This window comes from Scatophagus argus, chromosome 15 (genome assembly GCF_020382885.2).
Source record: "Scatophagus argus isolate fScaArg1 chromosome 15, fScaArg1.pri, whole genome shotgun sequence".
NCBI classification, from domain to species: domain Eukaryota; kingdom Metazoa; phylum Chordata; class Actinopteri; family Scatophagidae; genus Scatophagus; species Scatophagus argus.
In genome coordinates this window covers 8,870,170-8,886,281 of record NC_058507.1, presented here as the reverse complement: position 1 = coordinate 8,886,281, position 16,112 = coordinate 8,870,170, and the positions used below count along the sequence as shown (strand labels likewise).

Below are 16,112 nucleotides of genomic sequence, written 5' to 3'. Positions count from 1 at the left end.
CGCAGTAGCAATGCTCCATTCGGGGTTTTTAAATATCAGCCAACCCATAATGAGAGCCAGTCTGCAGCGCCCAACCCAGAAAATATGTGCTAATCACAAAACCTGAACCCCATCCTCAAATCGTCAACTGTATGCATTACATACATTCAAACGATTGTCGGGACTGAGGATTGAGCCAAGGACAGAGACAATTTTCCAAGGTGCTGATTACGCTGCTGGAAGCAGCAGGGCGCTCTCATTCCTTTATCTTTCTCTCTCCTTCCTTGGGAAGATCTAAACTTTGTCACTTATTGACCTGCCAGTCCAGATCTGTGATATTTCTTTGTAAGCTGACCTGAAACTGCCCACAGGTCAACTACTGACCCGTAGGTTAGGTGCCATCACTACAAGGCAGGTTTGGAAAAGCCTCGGAAATCCTTTTCTCTGGCTGTATGGCCAGGCACATATTTATTTTATTCATAGTTTTCTGCATCATAGTTTTAGTAAAATAAAATAAGAGCTAGGAGGTGACATCTGGAGGATTATTGTGTGTTAGCTGTTGTCTGTTGTAGCTTGCTCTTTACAGTCTGAATATACAGAATATGGTCACTTATTCACCAGCATCTCTTTAGTTTCAGTTGTCCCTTGCTGGCGTTAACTCAAAGTTAGCCTAAGAAACCCACCACCCCTCCCCCAATCCCCTTCAGCTTAATGTACATGAGGGCTAACAGTTTTTCTATTAGGTGTTGTTGTTTGCCAACCACAGAAACTGCTAATGGAGCTTAACTGTATTTCTTTCAAATGAAACACATCAAGAGTAACTGCAAGTTAAGTATATTTTTGTGCAGCAGTTATTTCAAGAGGTCTAGTTTTAGTCTGCTGGAAAATTATGAATTTACTTTGTTTGCTTGTTTTTTTTGTTTTTGTTTTTGTTTTGTTTTTTCATGTCTGGTAATATGAAACTAGACTGCCAAAAGGCGGTTGGATCTGCAGTGTCTTCCATTTGAGTTGTCGATGTATTTAACATTTTCATGTTTACAGATTGAAATGGATGAAAAGAAATGCTGAAGGAAAGATGTTGCTCACAGGACTGAGATACTTGGGATCATGTACCATACTTTGTTGATCTTGAAGCTTAAGTTTTGTATCTTATAAGCCATTATATCAGTATACAGTATAGTGAAAGCGATGCAGTGTTATTCCACAGTATATGCCTGAATCTATATATTTTTAAGGAGTATTGTAGTTTTTGTGAGGGATGTCAGGGTTTAGGTGTGTTTTACTAAGTTTGTGCCAAATGTTTTTTTTTTCCCCATAATGTTCTATTACACTATATAGACAAATGTATTGGGACACTCCTTTTTATTATTGAGCTCTGATGTAGTCTGGGGCTGTTTCTCAGGGGTTGGACTCAGCCCCTTATTTCTAGTGAAGGGAAATCTTAATACTTCAGCATAGCAAGGCATTTTGGACAATGCTATGCTTCCAACTGTTTGTGCTTTTCTATTCCAGCATGACTGTGCCCCAGTGCACAAAGCAACATCCATAAATAAAGACATGGTTGGTTGAGTTTGGTGTGGAATAACTTGACTGGCCCACACAGAGCCTGACCTCAACTCCACCCGACACCTTTGGGATGACCTGGAACAGAGATTGCAAGTCAGGCCTTTTCATCCAACATCAGTGCTTGAACTCACCAATGCTCTGAATGGGCAGAAATTCCCACAGAAACACTCCAAAAGCTTGTGTGAAGCCTTCACAGAAGAGTAAAGGCTGTTATAGTTGCAAAGCTGCCAGCTGTCCCAATACTTTTGTCTATATAGTGTATCTTTCCATTTTGAGTTTTCTCTGTATTCCTGCCAGTTGTAATACACAGAGGAACACAATGAGAAGAAAATGGAACATTTGGAATGAGAAAATCACATTGAAACCCTTAAGTCTTAGTCCTTAAATTTAACCAAAATGTGAAAATTTGTTTTAAAGAAAATAGTTAGTTTAACAGATTAAAGATTATTAGACGTATAGAAGATATTTATTCTCACATCACGTTGTTTCCACTGAGCTGAGCTTCATTATCACATCTTCTAACTTTCCTCACCTCGCATCCCCTCATTGTTCAGATGTGTTAAATTATATCTGTAAAATAACAATTTATTTTTGTTCATTTAGATGTCTACTAAACATTGGTGTTCACTGCTGCGTAGCCAATATACTCACTCAACAAATGTGGTCCCCAAAGTTTGGTGAAAGGGGTTTAGTTTTTTTGTGCTCACCTGTTCTGTGATGACCAGTTTGTTGCACCACAAAGAGCACATTGCTGTATCAGAACCAACATGTTATTTTTAGGTTCCATATTCTTGTTCTGACTGTTGAAAATTGTATTTTTCAGATATTTCTGTATGAAACCAGAGTAAGTTTTGGGATACCCTGATACAGTTAGAAAAATCCACCAAGTTTCACAAAAATGTTCCCTTTTTTTTTTTTTTGATGAGGAATAAATGTTTATATCTGCCTGGAGGGTTTTTTTTCAGTGACTCAAACCCGAAAATGCACGAGATGTTGAAATCACAGTTTCTGGTATGAAGAAAACAAAAAGGAGAAAGCACCGAAATACAGAAGGAATTGTTGAAACCACATAGAGACACGTGAAGTAATTCAAATAAAAACTGAGCTCAAACATGGAAGTGAGACGTTGCAGCATGTTGAAGCTCAGAGAAAGCAAAGTGAAAGAAATTAAAACTGATCTGTCATCAGGAAAAGGGACGTAAAAAGAATTAACTGAGAGATTTCAGGACAAATGGTGACAAGAAGAGAAACTGCACTCATGACGCAGCAGTGAGACTGAAAACACGAGGGGGGTGCGAGTCATTTTACGGGCGGAGGTGCTGAATCCTCTTTGTTATTCTGCATCAATGCTTTGGTATTCTATCACTTTACCTGCTGGACCCGTTTGCTCTCCTGTCAGGCTGCTCAGCCCGTGACAGTTATAGACTGGCGGGCCTGTGTCACATTCACACCCCGAGGTGAAATATCACAAATACCACATCATTGACTAGTCGGCAGTCTGGCAGGTTCACGCAGCATCTGTGCCAGCTGGGGTAAGAGCGAGAACAAAAGGCGTGGAAGAAAATGGATGAAAATGAAAAAGTGCATAATTTAAAGAAAAGTAGTGTGGAATCTTATTATCACCAAATAAATCTGTATCAGAGAGATGGGGATCATAAACAGGTTTGTTTTGTGTGTGTGTGAGAGTGTGTGTGAGAGAGAGGTGCGGTGATAAGAAAGGTGAGCACTGTAGTGGGTGTGTCTTAGATTGTTGTTCTTTCAAACACACTCTCAGGTCCCATATAAACCCTGTTGAACCTGTTACTGCCCATTTACCTGTAACACACGCTCCTTCGCCTGACACTGTGTTTAAGCAGCTCTGACTACTACTTATTAGATGTGTAGCTTCACTTTACCTGTTGGCGTATCTCTTTCTCTTATTCACCTTTGGACCATAAAGCAGAGTTTTGTTGTGTCGGGACGACTTGGACTTTGATATTTCCTGTTCATACTCTCCTGCCGGACTCATTTCTTGTCTGCATCACAGAAAGTAAAAAAAAACAAACCAGCTGCATCTCTCTGAACTCATTTTACGTCTCTGATCCGCTCAAGAGATATTGACAAGCTGGGCCAACGCTACTGCTGGATTTTCTCCATTGCTCCCATTTGAAACTGGTCACTGCAGTCAGCCTGCAAAGACTCTGACTGTTTGCGTTTGAGTGAGTGTTAGCAGCTGCCGGGGCTGCATATCTGGGCAAGATGATGGAGGAGGTGTCCGCCATGATGGCCTGTGATGCCCATGTTATGGAGCAGATGAGTGAAGAGGAGATCCTGGCCTGTCTGGTGGCTGAAACGGAGCCTAAATTCACAGTAAGACTCGCAGTTGCATTCAGTTACATGAGATTCCACTTCACTTTTATAGCACAACAACTAAGATCGACAGCTAAACCACGAAGGTAAACTAAGCTTTGATTAGTTTAATTAATAGCAGGACACAACAAACGCATTCCTCTGCTTGACAAATTGGAAATAGAAGAAAATGAATTCTGATTGCTCATCTTAGATACTTTATGATATGGAAATTGTCATTTCAGCTTTTAAAAAGAATCCTCCTCTCTACTATTATTCCTTTGTGTATCCTAAATTACCATTCCCCAATGTGCTAAAACTCTGTCTTATCTCATTCTTATTCCTATCTTGATCTCCTTTTAGGGGCCTGTTCTTGATTTGTCATGCCCATGCAGCATCTGGAACCAGATCTGTTTGGGGGAGATTACATTCTCCAGCTTAGTGAAATGTGACATTACTGTATTTTATTAGCCTCAATTCTGTCCCCTCAGGTCCCAACAAAGAAAGCTAAGCTGAGGGAAAGCCGGCTTCAAATAATGGATGATGAAGAAGACCCTTTGGACAAATACCTGGTCTGAGATCTTTAACTTCCTCCAATTCCAAATCCCCTTTCTGTCTTTGACCTTCATTTCTGAGACGATAAATAACTTTTCTTAAAGCCACATTTTATTTCTCTCTAAAATGATTTCTGAAGTTTGTCTCCTGCTGTGTGCTACAGACCCTGATAGATTTCTCTGTGTTTTGCAGAAGGAGAACCTTCGGCTGCAGCAGGCCAGCCTCCGTCTGGAGCAGGAGAACGACAACCTCGCCTACAGACTGATCACCAGCAAGGTCGCCCTGAGGAACGCTCTGGACAAGGTGCGATTAGCTGCCCCTCACAAGAAGGGTGAAAGGGTTTGATTTAAAAATGTAAACTCGCCTGCTGAAGGGCTCTTAGGAGCATTTTAATAAACATTTGTGGCATTAGAATAGAAACTGTCAACTAGTCAATAGAAAACGTCAATTAATGATATTCTGTTGTCGAGCTGATCAAAATTATAATTGTTTCATTTTCATGTATTTAAATTCTCTGAGCAAGGATGAATTATTTCATAAATTATACAGTACAGTTGTTTTGTCAGGTCGTAGTTACATGTGTGTCACAAAAATGAAAACTAAAGCAAAATGTTCATTTTAGGCAGAGGACAGAGTGGACGAACTTTCCAAAGAACTTGTTCACGTCAGACATCGACTACAGGCTACAGAAGAGGAGAAGAGAGGGAAAGAGGAGGAAGCTGCTATGGTGAGATAGCAGTCATGCTTCCGGTGACTTTATGACACCTCACAGCCGTTACAGGTCAAATATAATCGCTGACGTGCATGAGTGAAGGATTTCTTCTCTTCCCACAGCTGAAGGACGTGCTCCGCAGAGAGCTGGAGAAGGCTGAGCAGGAGGTCAGAAGGTCGTCGGGTATTATTGCAGACTACAAACAGGTAGGCGTATTTAGGAAATACTTCATAAATGTTACAGGAATAAAGAATACAGTGATGCTTAATGATCGTGGTGCTCCTTCTTCTGCTCAGATCTGCTCTCAGCTGACAGACCGTCTGGAGAGGCAGCAGGCCGCCCACAGAGAAGAGCTGGACTCACTCAAGGTAAGAACAGTGATCTTCCCATAGAGCTCTACGGTCATACTTTCTGCCTTTATCTCTTTGCACTGCTGTCATGCATCAGCCTGAACCCAAATGTGTTACAGGGCATCATTTTTACAGTCCTGTGAAAAGTCTGTTCAGCCATTTCAAAAATTGTTAAGTTGTTCAGTTTCTCGACAGTGTTGTTGTCAGTGCTTCTTAATTCCTCGATGTTATATTTGGGGTCTTGGGGTCTCATATTCTGCCCTTTATTCTCACTGAACCCCTTTGCAGACTGCGGTGAGGGTTTGCTCTCACTGCCAACACATCTTAGATTCAGTTGAACCATCCACCACAGCTCAGAACTCGGCAGTGATGGAGGGAAACGGAACGACTGAACCAGACCAGAATGAGGAAAGTCCCAAAGAGACAGAGCAGAAGCGGGACTTCCAGGAGAAGGAGGCCTTCAAGACACAGATCAGGGAGCTGGAACAGGAGTTGGCTCAGACCAAACTCCAGATGGTGGAAGCCAAGTGCAAAATCCAGGTAAGGCCAGACCCATATTCACATACATACTCTGTCAAACAAATTCTGGGAAGCCAAGCGTGGAATATCACCACAGCTAATCATGCATTGTCACTTTAATATCTGCAGGAATGTAAAGGAAATTTCGAACACCAACTTCTGTACTTGTAGGTACTTTCCTGGGAGTATAATCACTGCCTGGCCCCTAATCTAATAAACTCATTATTTCAACCGCCTGCCCAACTTTAATTCATCAAGGAGAGATCGACTTCAGCTGTATAAGAATATTCACTGAGGTTAGCAACAGAGAAAGTTTTTGGCCATCAGAGTCCAATGATGTGAAGCATCCTCATTAAATGTAGGCCTGTGTGAAGAAATAGGACAGGACTCCCCGGAGTCCATACACTGGTGCTGAAGAACAGCATCCAAGGACTGATTAGCTGGAAGCACATTATTACTTTTGGTGCTAAATTAAAGTGCTGGAAAAATAAATTAAAATTGTGTTTCACCACTTTATTTCTCTAGTAGTATTTCAATCTACCCAAAGTAAGTATGTTGATACTACTTCAAATGTAGTTTTGTTGTATACTCAAACAAAACAAAACAAAAGGAAAGGAAACAAAACAAAAAAATTAGTAGTGTTACAATGGACTTTCATATGATGTATGATTAATGTAAGTATACTAATAGTTCATAATGGCCTACTTTGATGGAAAGTATGTCAGCACAGTAAAAAATAGATAGTGTACCATTAGTGCATTGATATATATATATATATACATATATATACATATATATATATATATGTTACTTAAGTACTATATAGTGGATTTTCTTAATACGCTTACTGTATTTTCCTAAGGAATTAATCTGTGTTAGACAATCAATATAATATTACAAGTTTTTATTCACAAAGTAAACAGTATGGTTTCACAAATATGGACTGAAATTAACTTTTTTACAAAGTAAAGTTCACTTTTTCTCTTCTGTATTTCTCACATGCCTCTGTGTCATCCTCACACAGGAGCTGGAGCACCAGAGAGGAGTCCTGACCAGCGAGCTCCAGGAAGGAAAGAACAGCTGGATCAGCAAAGCCTTCACCTCCCTGCGGACCTCCAGCGGAGGGGTGCTTCATAGCGTCAGCGTACCCAGAGATGGAGCTACCGCCGTGGGCTGGAACCTCAACGCTGGCCCCCTCTCAGGGTGGAGCGCCAAGAAACTGGCGTGGACTCACAGAGACAACCGAGAAAACGTCTGACAGGTTGGACTGAGGTGGACGGATCAGACCCGGATCAGACCCGGATCAGAGGGGTTAATTCATTCACATCATTATGTACAGTATGTCTTCAATAATGTAGCTGCTATGTCTTATTTTGTGCAGTGGAGAGTACCTGAGGGCACTTAACAGGTGCTGTCACTGTCTGTCTGTTTACCACTTTTACAACTACTGTGTACACAGAATTTCTTTTTTTGTTTGGTTTTTTTTAACATTTGTAAACAATGTCTTTTTGCATATCACTCTTTTACATGTAAAAAAAAAGTTTAAATACAATATCAAATCATGTGTGGCACTAAGTTTCTTGGTGTGTTACGTACAGAAACCGAGAGCGAGGATTTCCTGCTCGCATCAGTCCCCTCGTTGTTCCTCTTTCGTTATGAACACGGCAGCTTTTAAAGTGCCGATCAGCTGCTGCCTGAGCACACAGAGAGCAGAGTGAGGTCGTTAGCGGGCTGTGTCGTTTGTTATCTCTGCACTTTGACATGCAGAATAGGACACACCGTTAACAAAAGAAACCCAGCAGCACAGTAGAACAGTAGAGCAGAGCGGTCGGGATCTTGCATAATTTAGGCTCCGCTGCAATATTTGCAAATCAATTTGAGGAAATTACATTCTGGTAATACTTTCTCCTGCCAGAAGTGCTGCAATGGGTAGTAGAGGTGTGTGTGTCACTGTGATCCTCCTCATGTGTGTTCTTGGAGTCCAAGCGTTGGACCTACTGAGGGCAACTGCAACATCTGGGCGTGAGTATCAACCTGTGAAAATATTCACTAATCCAAGGACAGAAAGCACAGTATTACTTTTGTAGTAGTATTGTCTTTTTATTCTGTGTCACAAAGCCTCTGCTAGTGTTTTCAGCATTTAGCACTTTTAGCATTTGTTTGAAAAGTGCTATATTAGTAAATAGTGATGATTTTATTCAGAAGTAGTAGATTTTCAGAAACGAATATGCAACAACAATCTGTCTGCCACGCTGCTGTCACACCTTTGTTTAGATTCTTATATACCTGCCATTTTGTCAGCATTACACCAATATTTTATGTCAGTTTTTTTCCCTTTATTATCATTGTTGGTAAGCGACGAAAAGAGGAATTAAGCAAATGAGAACTGCAGAATAAGCAAGGATATGATACTAAATCACAACCTCACCGAAGAATCAAACAGATGAATATTTGCTCTGTTTTATGTCCGGTTTATATTGTACATTAAGTATAACTCCCTCTTCCTGCTCCTCCAGCTCCTTCACCTCCTCCCCCCATTGCCAATGTGCATTGCTGGTGTGCGAGTTATCCAAACTTGACCATATGCTCCTGGCCTGAACTTTCTCACTCCCCGCCAACGCACTACATTGCTACCTACAGGTAAAGCTAAGACCACACCTCCAGACCACTGACACCTTTTTTTTCACCAGTTGTCAGGTGTCATTAAGGAGCTCATGTATGTGTGTGTAAATGTGTGTGTCAGGGAGAGACACAGACAGCTGGACACCAAGCAGTGCCATCTCATCCAGCCTGGCTCCTCGTCCTCATTTCCGACTGCAGCATCTCTGTCCTCATCTCAATGGGTACCGTTTGTTTTCATCTTTGCAGAAGATTTCCAAAACGCACTCAGTTTACTTTTAGGCAAAAGGAAACCAATCAATAATGATTTTAGTGAATATTATGATTTAAAAAAAATGTCAGATTTGTCAGGATTCTATGCTGTGGTGTTGATTGAACTCTAAACTCCTTTTCCATGGTGGTCACAGTTTTGGAAACCCCCCTCATTCAAATTTTGAGTTGTAGCCACATGCCAGTTTCAAGTTCGTCTTGTGAGTCAGCAGTATGCCATGAGATAAAAGAAATAAGTAGCTCCTGTGCCTATCTGTGTTTTATTGCATTCTTTTACTCCTATTTTTTAATTTATGTAATAAAAAAAATAAGATAGCAGGGTGCAAGTACTTTAATATCCTAAAGATTTCTTAAAACTTAAGACATGATATATGGCAAAAAAGATCTGAATAAAGTTTAAAATAGAAATAATATATATTATCTCACATATCATCCTTTATCTTTAGTTTTGGCACTGCCGCCTGCCCAACCTGAAACTCCTCACTGACTACATCATCAACATCACAGCAGTTAATTCTGGCGGGAGCAGCTCCTATCTATCAAGTTTCATGCTGGAGGACATAGGTGAGAACTGAAATTATAAATAATCCATTTTAAAAATGCAGAGACAGTAAAAAGACTGTGAGACAATGTACTTTAATATAATAATGCAGTCGTTGCTGTTTTCTTTCTTTTTCTGTGTTTTTCTGTCTGTAGTGAAACCAGATCCTCCAGTAAACGTACGGGTTTCCCCTCTTAACAAGAGAACCTTGTTGATGAAGTGGTCCCCTCCCCCTACTTGGACTAACCTGGACATCCTCCCCCTAAAATACCAGATACTGTACCAGTGGGAAAACAGGGGCATCCCGAAATCTGTCAGTGTAAGAATAATCTTGGTCAAAACACTCCTGCATGCAGCAGCAGTTATGTCATTTACATACTTAAAAAGTTATGTTTTACACTCACACAGATACCATACGTGGACGCTCAGAATTACGTCAACTTTTCAGGCAATTTCAAAAAATGTTTGAGAAAGTCCCGTGGTCTGTAGAAATTGTTCTCACTACAAAATGGAAGTTGGAAGTTTTTCTTATTTGTGTTTAATCTATTTTTACTTTCATTTAAAGCATTGAGGTATTCAGTCACATGACACATTTGTGTTAACAGTAAACAAATGCACAATAATTCATCTTATAATGTTATGAATTGTAAAACTTTCATTAACACTTACTTTAAAGTGACAAATGTTTATTGGGAAGGAGTTCGTCTCCTCGTATGAATGACACACTGTGCTCACGTGGCAAAATTTTTAGGAAATGCACACATTCACTTTGTCGTTAAGTTCTGAGCTAAAAGTAAAGCTAAGTATTTAACCTTTAAACAGAGCCAGGCTAGCTGTTTCCCATTGTTTCCAGTGTTTCTGCTAAGCCAGGCTCTAGCTTCACATTTAAAAATAATTTTTAATATCAGTCTTCTCATCTAAATTTTGTCTTCCAGCTGGGGCCTTTTGAGAGCACCAAGGTTGAGCTGAAGGGGCTGACACCAGGAAGGCCCTACCTGTTCCAGGTGTGTGCCAAGGAGCTGCTGGGTCTGGGCGAGTGCAGTGACTGGAGCTTGCCTGTAAAAATCATCATACCGAGATCAAGACTGTAGCTGCCTCCTCTCACTTCCTGTTTTATTTATCAGTCTTCTTTTAAGCTACCAGTAAAGTGAAACTGAACTTGTTTGTTGTTTTGCAATGCAAGCAGTATTATATTTTTATTTTATTCTATGATATTTTTATTATATTTTCCTTTATTTATGAATTAATAAATTGATATTATTTGTACAGTGTACAGCCACCTTTTCCACAGACATTTTTATTATCTTTTCTGTAATACTGCTGGTTTGAGTCGGTCTTTATAGCAACTGATAATAACCACACCGTTAGGCTGCCATAATCCCTTCTAAGACACATTTCACCATCTGTTTATCTTTATGTGGCAGCCAACATTTGTGCAAAAAATAAATGAATAAAAACAAGGCCTTTGTATTGACTCAAGTCAGTCAACCACATCCACCACGAGTGGAGTGACAAACTCGGAGTGTCTGACACCCAGAGAGTAGGACGGTGGTTTGGGGAGGTGCATGTTAAACTTCTCTGGGCTGTACATGCCAGGGCCGGGATTAGCAGAGGAATAATTAGGCTTCTTAGTCCGGCTCTGCATGGTGAAGGAGGGTTGGCGCTGGCGGTAAATGTCCGGGTTGGTGCTGTTGTATTTTGCCGGTCCCGGGCTCATGGAGAGGTCTTCGGAAGGAGCTCCGACCTTCCTCCGGCCTGAGAAGCTGAATCTGGAACTGGAGGGTTTATTAGGGACCTGGCAGCCCAGCAGATTAGGAAGATTGTAGCTGGAAAGAGGAAAAACAACACATGTACAAAGAGCTAAATAATATATAAAATCGGTGAACAGTGTAGTTTTTAGCCAATATTACTCACACAGAAGTAAAAATCACACTTGCTGAACTAATACACAGCTGCACATTTGGTTTGCAAAGAGATTATACATGAGGTTGTCTAAAAATACAAACTACAGCGTTCTTGTTCATCAATGAAGCTCTGTGACACAGTGAAAAAAGCAGTGATGCCACTAGCCTCGTTCCGTCTCGCTGTCTTCACCTGTTGGGTGCAGGTACAGCATCCACAGAACGGTATCTGGTGCGGGTGCTGATGGTGAAGGACGGCGGTCTGTGGTGAGCGTTGAGGGGTGGGGCCTTTTCTGGGCTGTAGGCTCCCGGACCAGGAGTCTGGAACTTCTCCCCTTTGAATAGAAACGGATTGGAAAGTTGTCTGTTAAATCATTAGATTATTATTACCCATTGATGTAAAAAAAAAAAAAAGAAAAGATTTCTATATAAGACTGAAAATGATTATTTTTATTATTGATATATCTGCTGATCAATTGCCAATTAATTAACTGACTGGGGGGCGGCACGGTGGTGCAGTGGTTAGCACTGTCGCCTCATAGCAAGAGGGTTCCAGGTTCGAATCCCGGTCTGGGCCCTTCTATGTGGAGTTTGCATGTTCTCCCTGTGCCTGATTGGGTTTTCTCCTCCCACAATACCTGTGAGTGTGAGAGTGTGTGTTGGCTCTGCGATTGACTGGCAACCAGTCCAGGGTGTACCCCGCTTTTCGCTCGTAGTCAGCTGGGATAGGCTTCAGCCCCCCTGCAACCCTGACTGATAAGCGGCATAGAAAATGGATGGATGGATTAACTGACCGATTTTTAAATTTTTTATTTTTATGGTTTGTATAAATTCTGAATATAGTGAGAAATGCTGCCACAATTATTCAGCACCTTCACATTTGTTGTGTCCACCTGAGAACACAAACTTCCAAAATAATGGAAAATAAAGGAAAATAATTAAAAGGAAAAGCAGCAAAGTCTCACATGTGTGACGCTGGAAACATGAAATGTTTTTGCATGAAATACTTATTGTGTCAGCATATGGCATATTTAGTAGCTTCATTTATAACAAGACATGATATTTTATAAACTTTAATGTTTTGTATATACAAATATCTTAATTTTGAAAGTAAGTAAGTTGGAAGACAAATGTTGTGAAGTAAAAAGTGCACTATTTTTCTCTGGAGTTCAAGACTCATGTAAAGAACAAGTGCCTGAGATGTTTATTTAATACACCATCTGTGTACATGCAGCTGTTCTGATGCTTCACCATACACCTGATGAAGGCCGAGCAGACTGACTGAACCGTGGTAAGTCAATAAATATACTTGTACTATACTTGTAGACATTTCTAACATTTTTTTTACTTGTGTTTTATCATACCTTTATTCCCTATGCGCCTCCCTCTGCCCAAAATGGAGTAGGAGGGGGTTTCCATGCGGCCAAACCGGGTGACTTTGGCGTCAATGTGGTACCGTGGTCCTGGGCTGGAGTCCACAGAGACCACTGCAGAAAACACAAGAACAGGATGATCCAAAGACACCTTTAAATTGGTGAAAAGGTTAACAAAACATTAAGGATCCCTGTGAGTTAACTCTCAGCTCACTGGCACTGCTCATGCGGCTGTGGAAGGAGTAGGCAGGGCTGCTGGGCTTGGTGTAGTCATGGTTGATGTATCCAACTGTAGGGGGCAGAGCGTACCGTCCAGGTCCTGGGCCTGACAATGAGAGGAGGAGAAGGAGACGGAGGTGATGAAAATGATGCAACAGATTCAGCTCTGAGCAGCAGTATAGCATTCCCTCCGTTCTCCGGCTCGAGCTGTAAAGTCTCTGATGATTTCCATATGGAGCTCTTTGACTTATTTTCTATGGTTGTGCATTTAAACCTTCGCCCTCCGCTTGTTTGGGAATGGATTCTAAACAGTGTAGAAATCTCAAACAAGCGTGGAGCTGTGTAATTTCATAGCAAAAACAGGTCAGCTATAATATAGTCCATGTGGATGCATACACACACACACACACACATTCACACACACAGGCCTACAGCCCTCTTAAACTGACCTCTTTCCCTAGCAGAGATTATCGGCCTTCTCTTCACCACCTCCTGCATGCTCTGCCAGCCTCTTTCTTCTTCTCCCGTGCTCTTCCTCTTTGGGTCGTCTGTCACTTCAGACACTTCCTTTTTTCTGTGTGTGAGCGAGTGACTCTCTCCAGGTGATCCATGGCCTCCTGCGCTGAATTATACATGACCATGAGGTGAAGAAACCCTATCTTGACCGAGGCCCTAGATACGCCCCAAACCTGTTCTCCACCTCCTCTTCCAAAAGCTCCCCTCAGGGCAAAAGGTTTTCATAACCAGGACCAAAAAGTTGACTCCATCAAGAAAACAAATAAAACAACTAGGGCAAAATAATAATAATAATAATAATAATAATTAATTTATAGGATTCACAGGGAAAGTGCTTATTTAAACCGCTGCAACACTAATCATGTTAGTAATGAGTAGTTCATTTGTCATCCTATTCCAGGGCATTGGGTTACTCCAGCTGCACTGCAGTATGTGTGGTGAACCTCTCAACTAACAATATGTGTGCTGTAACTAATAGCATCTGTGCACATATGCTATTAAAAATGAAAGGACTTAACACTGATCTTCTGTTGCAAGTAGACATTCGACAAGCAAACATTGCTGTAATGAAAATCTACTGGTGAGTAATAAAATTTGCCCACTATTACATTGTACGTCGAAGAAAGAAAATAAGATAAGCTTTTGAGGTTTAAAATACTGAAAAATTCTCACTCATTCGTCCCTGCCTTTACTGGCCAGTAAATCAGGTGGAAGTTAAAAGCTAAAATTTATCAGCAGTCATGATAAGTATTATAGACTGAAGTCCAGTTTCAAGGTACTTGTACTTCACATGTACTGTGGTATTTCTCTTTTGCACTACTCTACACTAAATCCACGACATTTCAGAGGTAAATTTTCAGATTTCATAAGATAATTTAAACAGTTGATCTCATTACATAAGGGATTGTACAAAGGGATTACTTTCTATAAAATCAGTAAGACCCTCTCCAGTGGTATTCAATGACTTAAAAAAATAAAATTGAAGTAAAATGAAATATAGAGACAGGCCTGTTGGGCTCGGCTTATGGTCGAAGAGCACATTTATTGCTTTTTTAAAGAGCAATAAATGAAGTAGCCCTCCCTCTTTTCTGACCACCATCCTTTAAGTGGATCAATAAACTATCAGCCTACATTATTCTCTTCAAAACTCATACTTTCAAAATAGTCCCACTGAAGCCACATTGATGTTTTATCATCATTAATAGCACAAAGCATGTAGCAGCATGCAGGCATAAGACAGAAAGAAGTTCTGTTCAGTAGTCACAGTATGAAATGTTATGATTACTGCCTTGAGAAAACTCCACCATATTCTGCAGTGGGCTACTTTGACTGCTTTGCACCCAGACTGCATCAGAAAAGTGTCAACTGTGGCAGAAAATCCCTGAGGAGAACTGGCAAATACAAAGGTAGAAATCTGCTCTCTGAACACAGAGGTAACTAAAACCCTCAGAGCAGAGCCATGACCAACATAAACCCCACACTGGTTAAATATTAAGCACCAGGGACTCTGAGCGGTCACAGACTTGGTTATGAGACTCTGCTGTGTCACCAGCAGGAGAGGTACCGACTACACTGACAGGAAGCACTTGACTGTCTTAAATTTCCCCCAATAAACAGCGAGACAGTGAAGCAATCAGTGTGCGATGTGAAGACGTTGTGTTGTTGGTGGGAGTGGGATGAGATGGAGCCTGGACTAAAGTCTGTCAGCTGTTTTTGTCCTCTCCAAAGCTGGTTTTCAATCATATTTGTCCAGGAGCTCATTCAGGAGCTCATTCAGAGATTCAGAGACCTCAAAAAAATAAAACAATCAGATTTAGAGGCACGTAGCGCCACCACGTGGTCAGTCATTTTGTTTCCAAATGTAAGACTGTGAAGGTTTTCCTGCTCAAACAACACACTCATTTCCATTCACACGCATTCTCTGCAAACTCCAGGAAATTGCTAATTTAACTTTTCCCATTTTTCTGTGGTTGCTAGAATAGTTGAAGCTTGGCTTAATGAATATAAATTGTGATGATTCTTGAATAAATCCACAGGAAAATTTGTTCTAACTCACTGGAGATTTTTACGTATTGCATATTATTTCCCTAAACTGGAGTTTGGATATTTAAATAAGTGAATCTGGCATGACTTCACCTGCTTCCAAGGTGCATGTAGAAGGGGAAAATAGCCAGAGGACGCAGTATGATGAAACCAGCTGAAAAACACAGGTCTCATGACAAAATTGCTCTTTGTACTGCAAGTGTTGCTGGAGTTTTGACCTGTTCTAGATAGGTAGATAAGCAAGCATGTTTATCTATCACTCTGTGCACTTTGAAGCAGATCTGAGTCAGCAGATTTAAAATTTTTTGATTACTAAAATAATAAATTAAGGGGTATCTTCATGAGCCACGGTGTCCCAGGTTTGAGTCCAGATGGGGAACTTTGCTGTGTTGTGCCTTCTCTTTCCCCTTGCTTCCTGTCACGTCCCTACTATGATAAAGACATAATGATGTCCCCAGCAAATACATAGATACTAAAAGATGAAGATTTAGTCTTAAACTCGTGTTAAAATACACCACAGCATAAAAGTGATGATCGGGCTAAATGAAAGGTCAGGGAATAACAAACTACATGAATGAGATGCAACTTTGTCTTCATGGCTAAATGTAGAATCTCTTCACA

At 40.8% G+C, this 16,112-nt stretch overlaps 3 protein-coding genes across 5 annotated transcripts; 2 read left to right on the top strand and 1 right to left on the bottom strand.

Moving 5' to 3' along the window:
* Positions 1 to 3,372: 3,372 nt before the first annotated feature.
* Positions 3,373 to 7,562, top strand: LOC124072078 (rab GTPase-activating protein 1-like). 2 transcript variants are annotated; one of them, XM_046413233.1, is made up of 8 exons: positions 3,373 to 3,894; positions 4,365 to 4,445; positions 4,621 to 4,731; positions 5,051 to 5,155; positions 5,263 to 5,346; positions 5,437 to 5,508; positions 5,779 to 6,030; positions 7,034 to 7,562. In XM_046413233.1, the coding sequence occupies exons 1-8, from the start codon at positions 3,784 to 3,786 to the stop codon at positions 7,265 to 7,267; spliced, it is 1,050 nt and encodes a 349-aa protein (XP_046269189.1). In that variant the 5' UTR covers positions 3,373 to 3,783; the 3' UTR covers positions 7,268 to 7,562. The 2 variants fall into 2 exon arrangements, with proteins under 2 accessions (XP_046269189.1, XP_046269190.1); XM_046413234.1 differs by lacking the exon at positions 4,365 to 4,445.
* A 155-nt stretch (positions 7,563 to 7,717) lies between these two features.
* Positions 7,718 to 10,869, top strand: ebi3 (Epstein-Barr virus induced 3). 2 transcript variants are annotated; one of them, XM_046413236.1, is made up of 6 exons: positions 7,718 to 8,031; positions 8,526 to 8,649; positions 8,753 to 8,852; positions 9,345 to 9,462; positions 9,595 to 9,752; positions 10,375 to 10,869. In XM_046413236.1, the coding sequence occupies exons 1-6, from the start codon at positions 7,935 to 7,937 to the stop codon at positions 10,528 to 10,530; spliced, it is 753 nt and encodes a 250-aa protein (XP_046269192.1). In that variant the 5' UTR covers positions 7,718 to 7,934; the 3' UTR covers positions 10,531 to 10,869. The 2 variants fall into 2 exon arrangements, with proteins under 2 accessions (XP_046269192.1, XP_046269191.1); XM_046413235.1 differs by having other exon boundaries at positions 7,721 to 8,031; positions 9,595 to 9,758; positions 10,375 to 10,865.
* A 50-nt stretch (positions 10,870 to 10,919) lies between these two features.
* odf3l2a (outer dense fiber of sperm tails 3-like 2a) lies at positions 10,920 to 13,662 on the bottom strand. The gene is made up of 5 exons (XM_046413237.1): positions 13,382 to 13,662; positions 12,928 to 13,038; positions 12,705 to 12,827; positions 11,534 to 11,675; positions 10,920 to 11,265 (listed from the first exon to the last, which is right to left on the bottom strand). The coding sequence occupies exons 1-5, from the start codon at positions 13,428 to 13,430 to the stop codon at positions 10,920 to 10,922; spliced, it is 771 nt and encodes a 256-aa protein (XP_046269193.1). The 5' UTR covers positions 13,431 to 13,662.
* Positions 13,663 to 16,112: the final 2,450 nt, after the last annotated feature.

What these genes read in the sequence shown, in the direction of transcription:
- LOC124072078 (XM_046413233.1), top strand. Translation starts at nt 3,784, where the DNA reads ATGATGGAGGAGGTGTCCGCCATGATGGCCTGTGATGCCCATGTTATG. An exon ending in TGAGGAACGCTCTGGACAAG is followed by an intron (nt 4,732 to 5,050) that starts GTGCGATTAGCT and finishes TGTTCATTTTAG; the next exon opens with GCAGAGGACAGAGTGGACGA. An exon ending in AAGAGCTGGACTCACTCAAG is followed by an intron (nt 5,509 to 5,778) that starts GTAAGAACAGTG and finishes ACCCCTTTGCAG; the next exon opens with ACTGCGGTGAGGGTTTGCTC.
- ebi3 (XM_046413235.1), top strand. Translation starts at nt 7,935, where the DNA reads ATGGGTAGTAGAGGTGTGTGTGTCACTGTGATCCTCCTCATGTGTGTT. An exon ending in CTCTGTCCTCATCTCAATGG is followed by an intron (nt 8,853 to 9,344) that starts GTACCGTTTGTT and finishes CTTTATCTTTAG; the next exon opens with TTTTGGCACTGCCGCCTGCC. An exon ending in TTTCATGCTGGAGGACATAG is followed by an intron (nt 9,463 to 9,594) that starts GTGAGAACTGAA and finishes TTCTGTCTGTAG; the next exon opens with TGAAACCAGATCCTCCAGTA.
- odf3l2a (XM_046413237.1), bottom strand. Translation starts at nt 13,430, where the DNA reads ATGCAGGAGGTGGTGAAGAGAAGGCCGATAATCTCTGCTAGGGAAAGA. An exon ending in GAGGCGCATAGGGAATAAAG is followed by an intron (nt 11,676 to 12,704) that starts GTATGATAAAAC and finishes TTCTATTCAAAG; the next exon opens with GGGAGAAGTTCCAGACTCCT. An exon ending in GCTGTACCTGCACCCAACAG is followed by an intron (nt 11,266 to 11,533) that starts GTGAAGACAGCG and finishes TCCTCTTTCCAG; the next exon opens with CTACAATCTTCCTAATCTGC.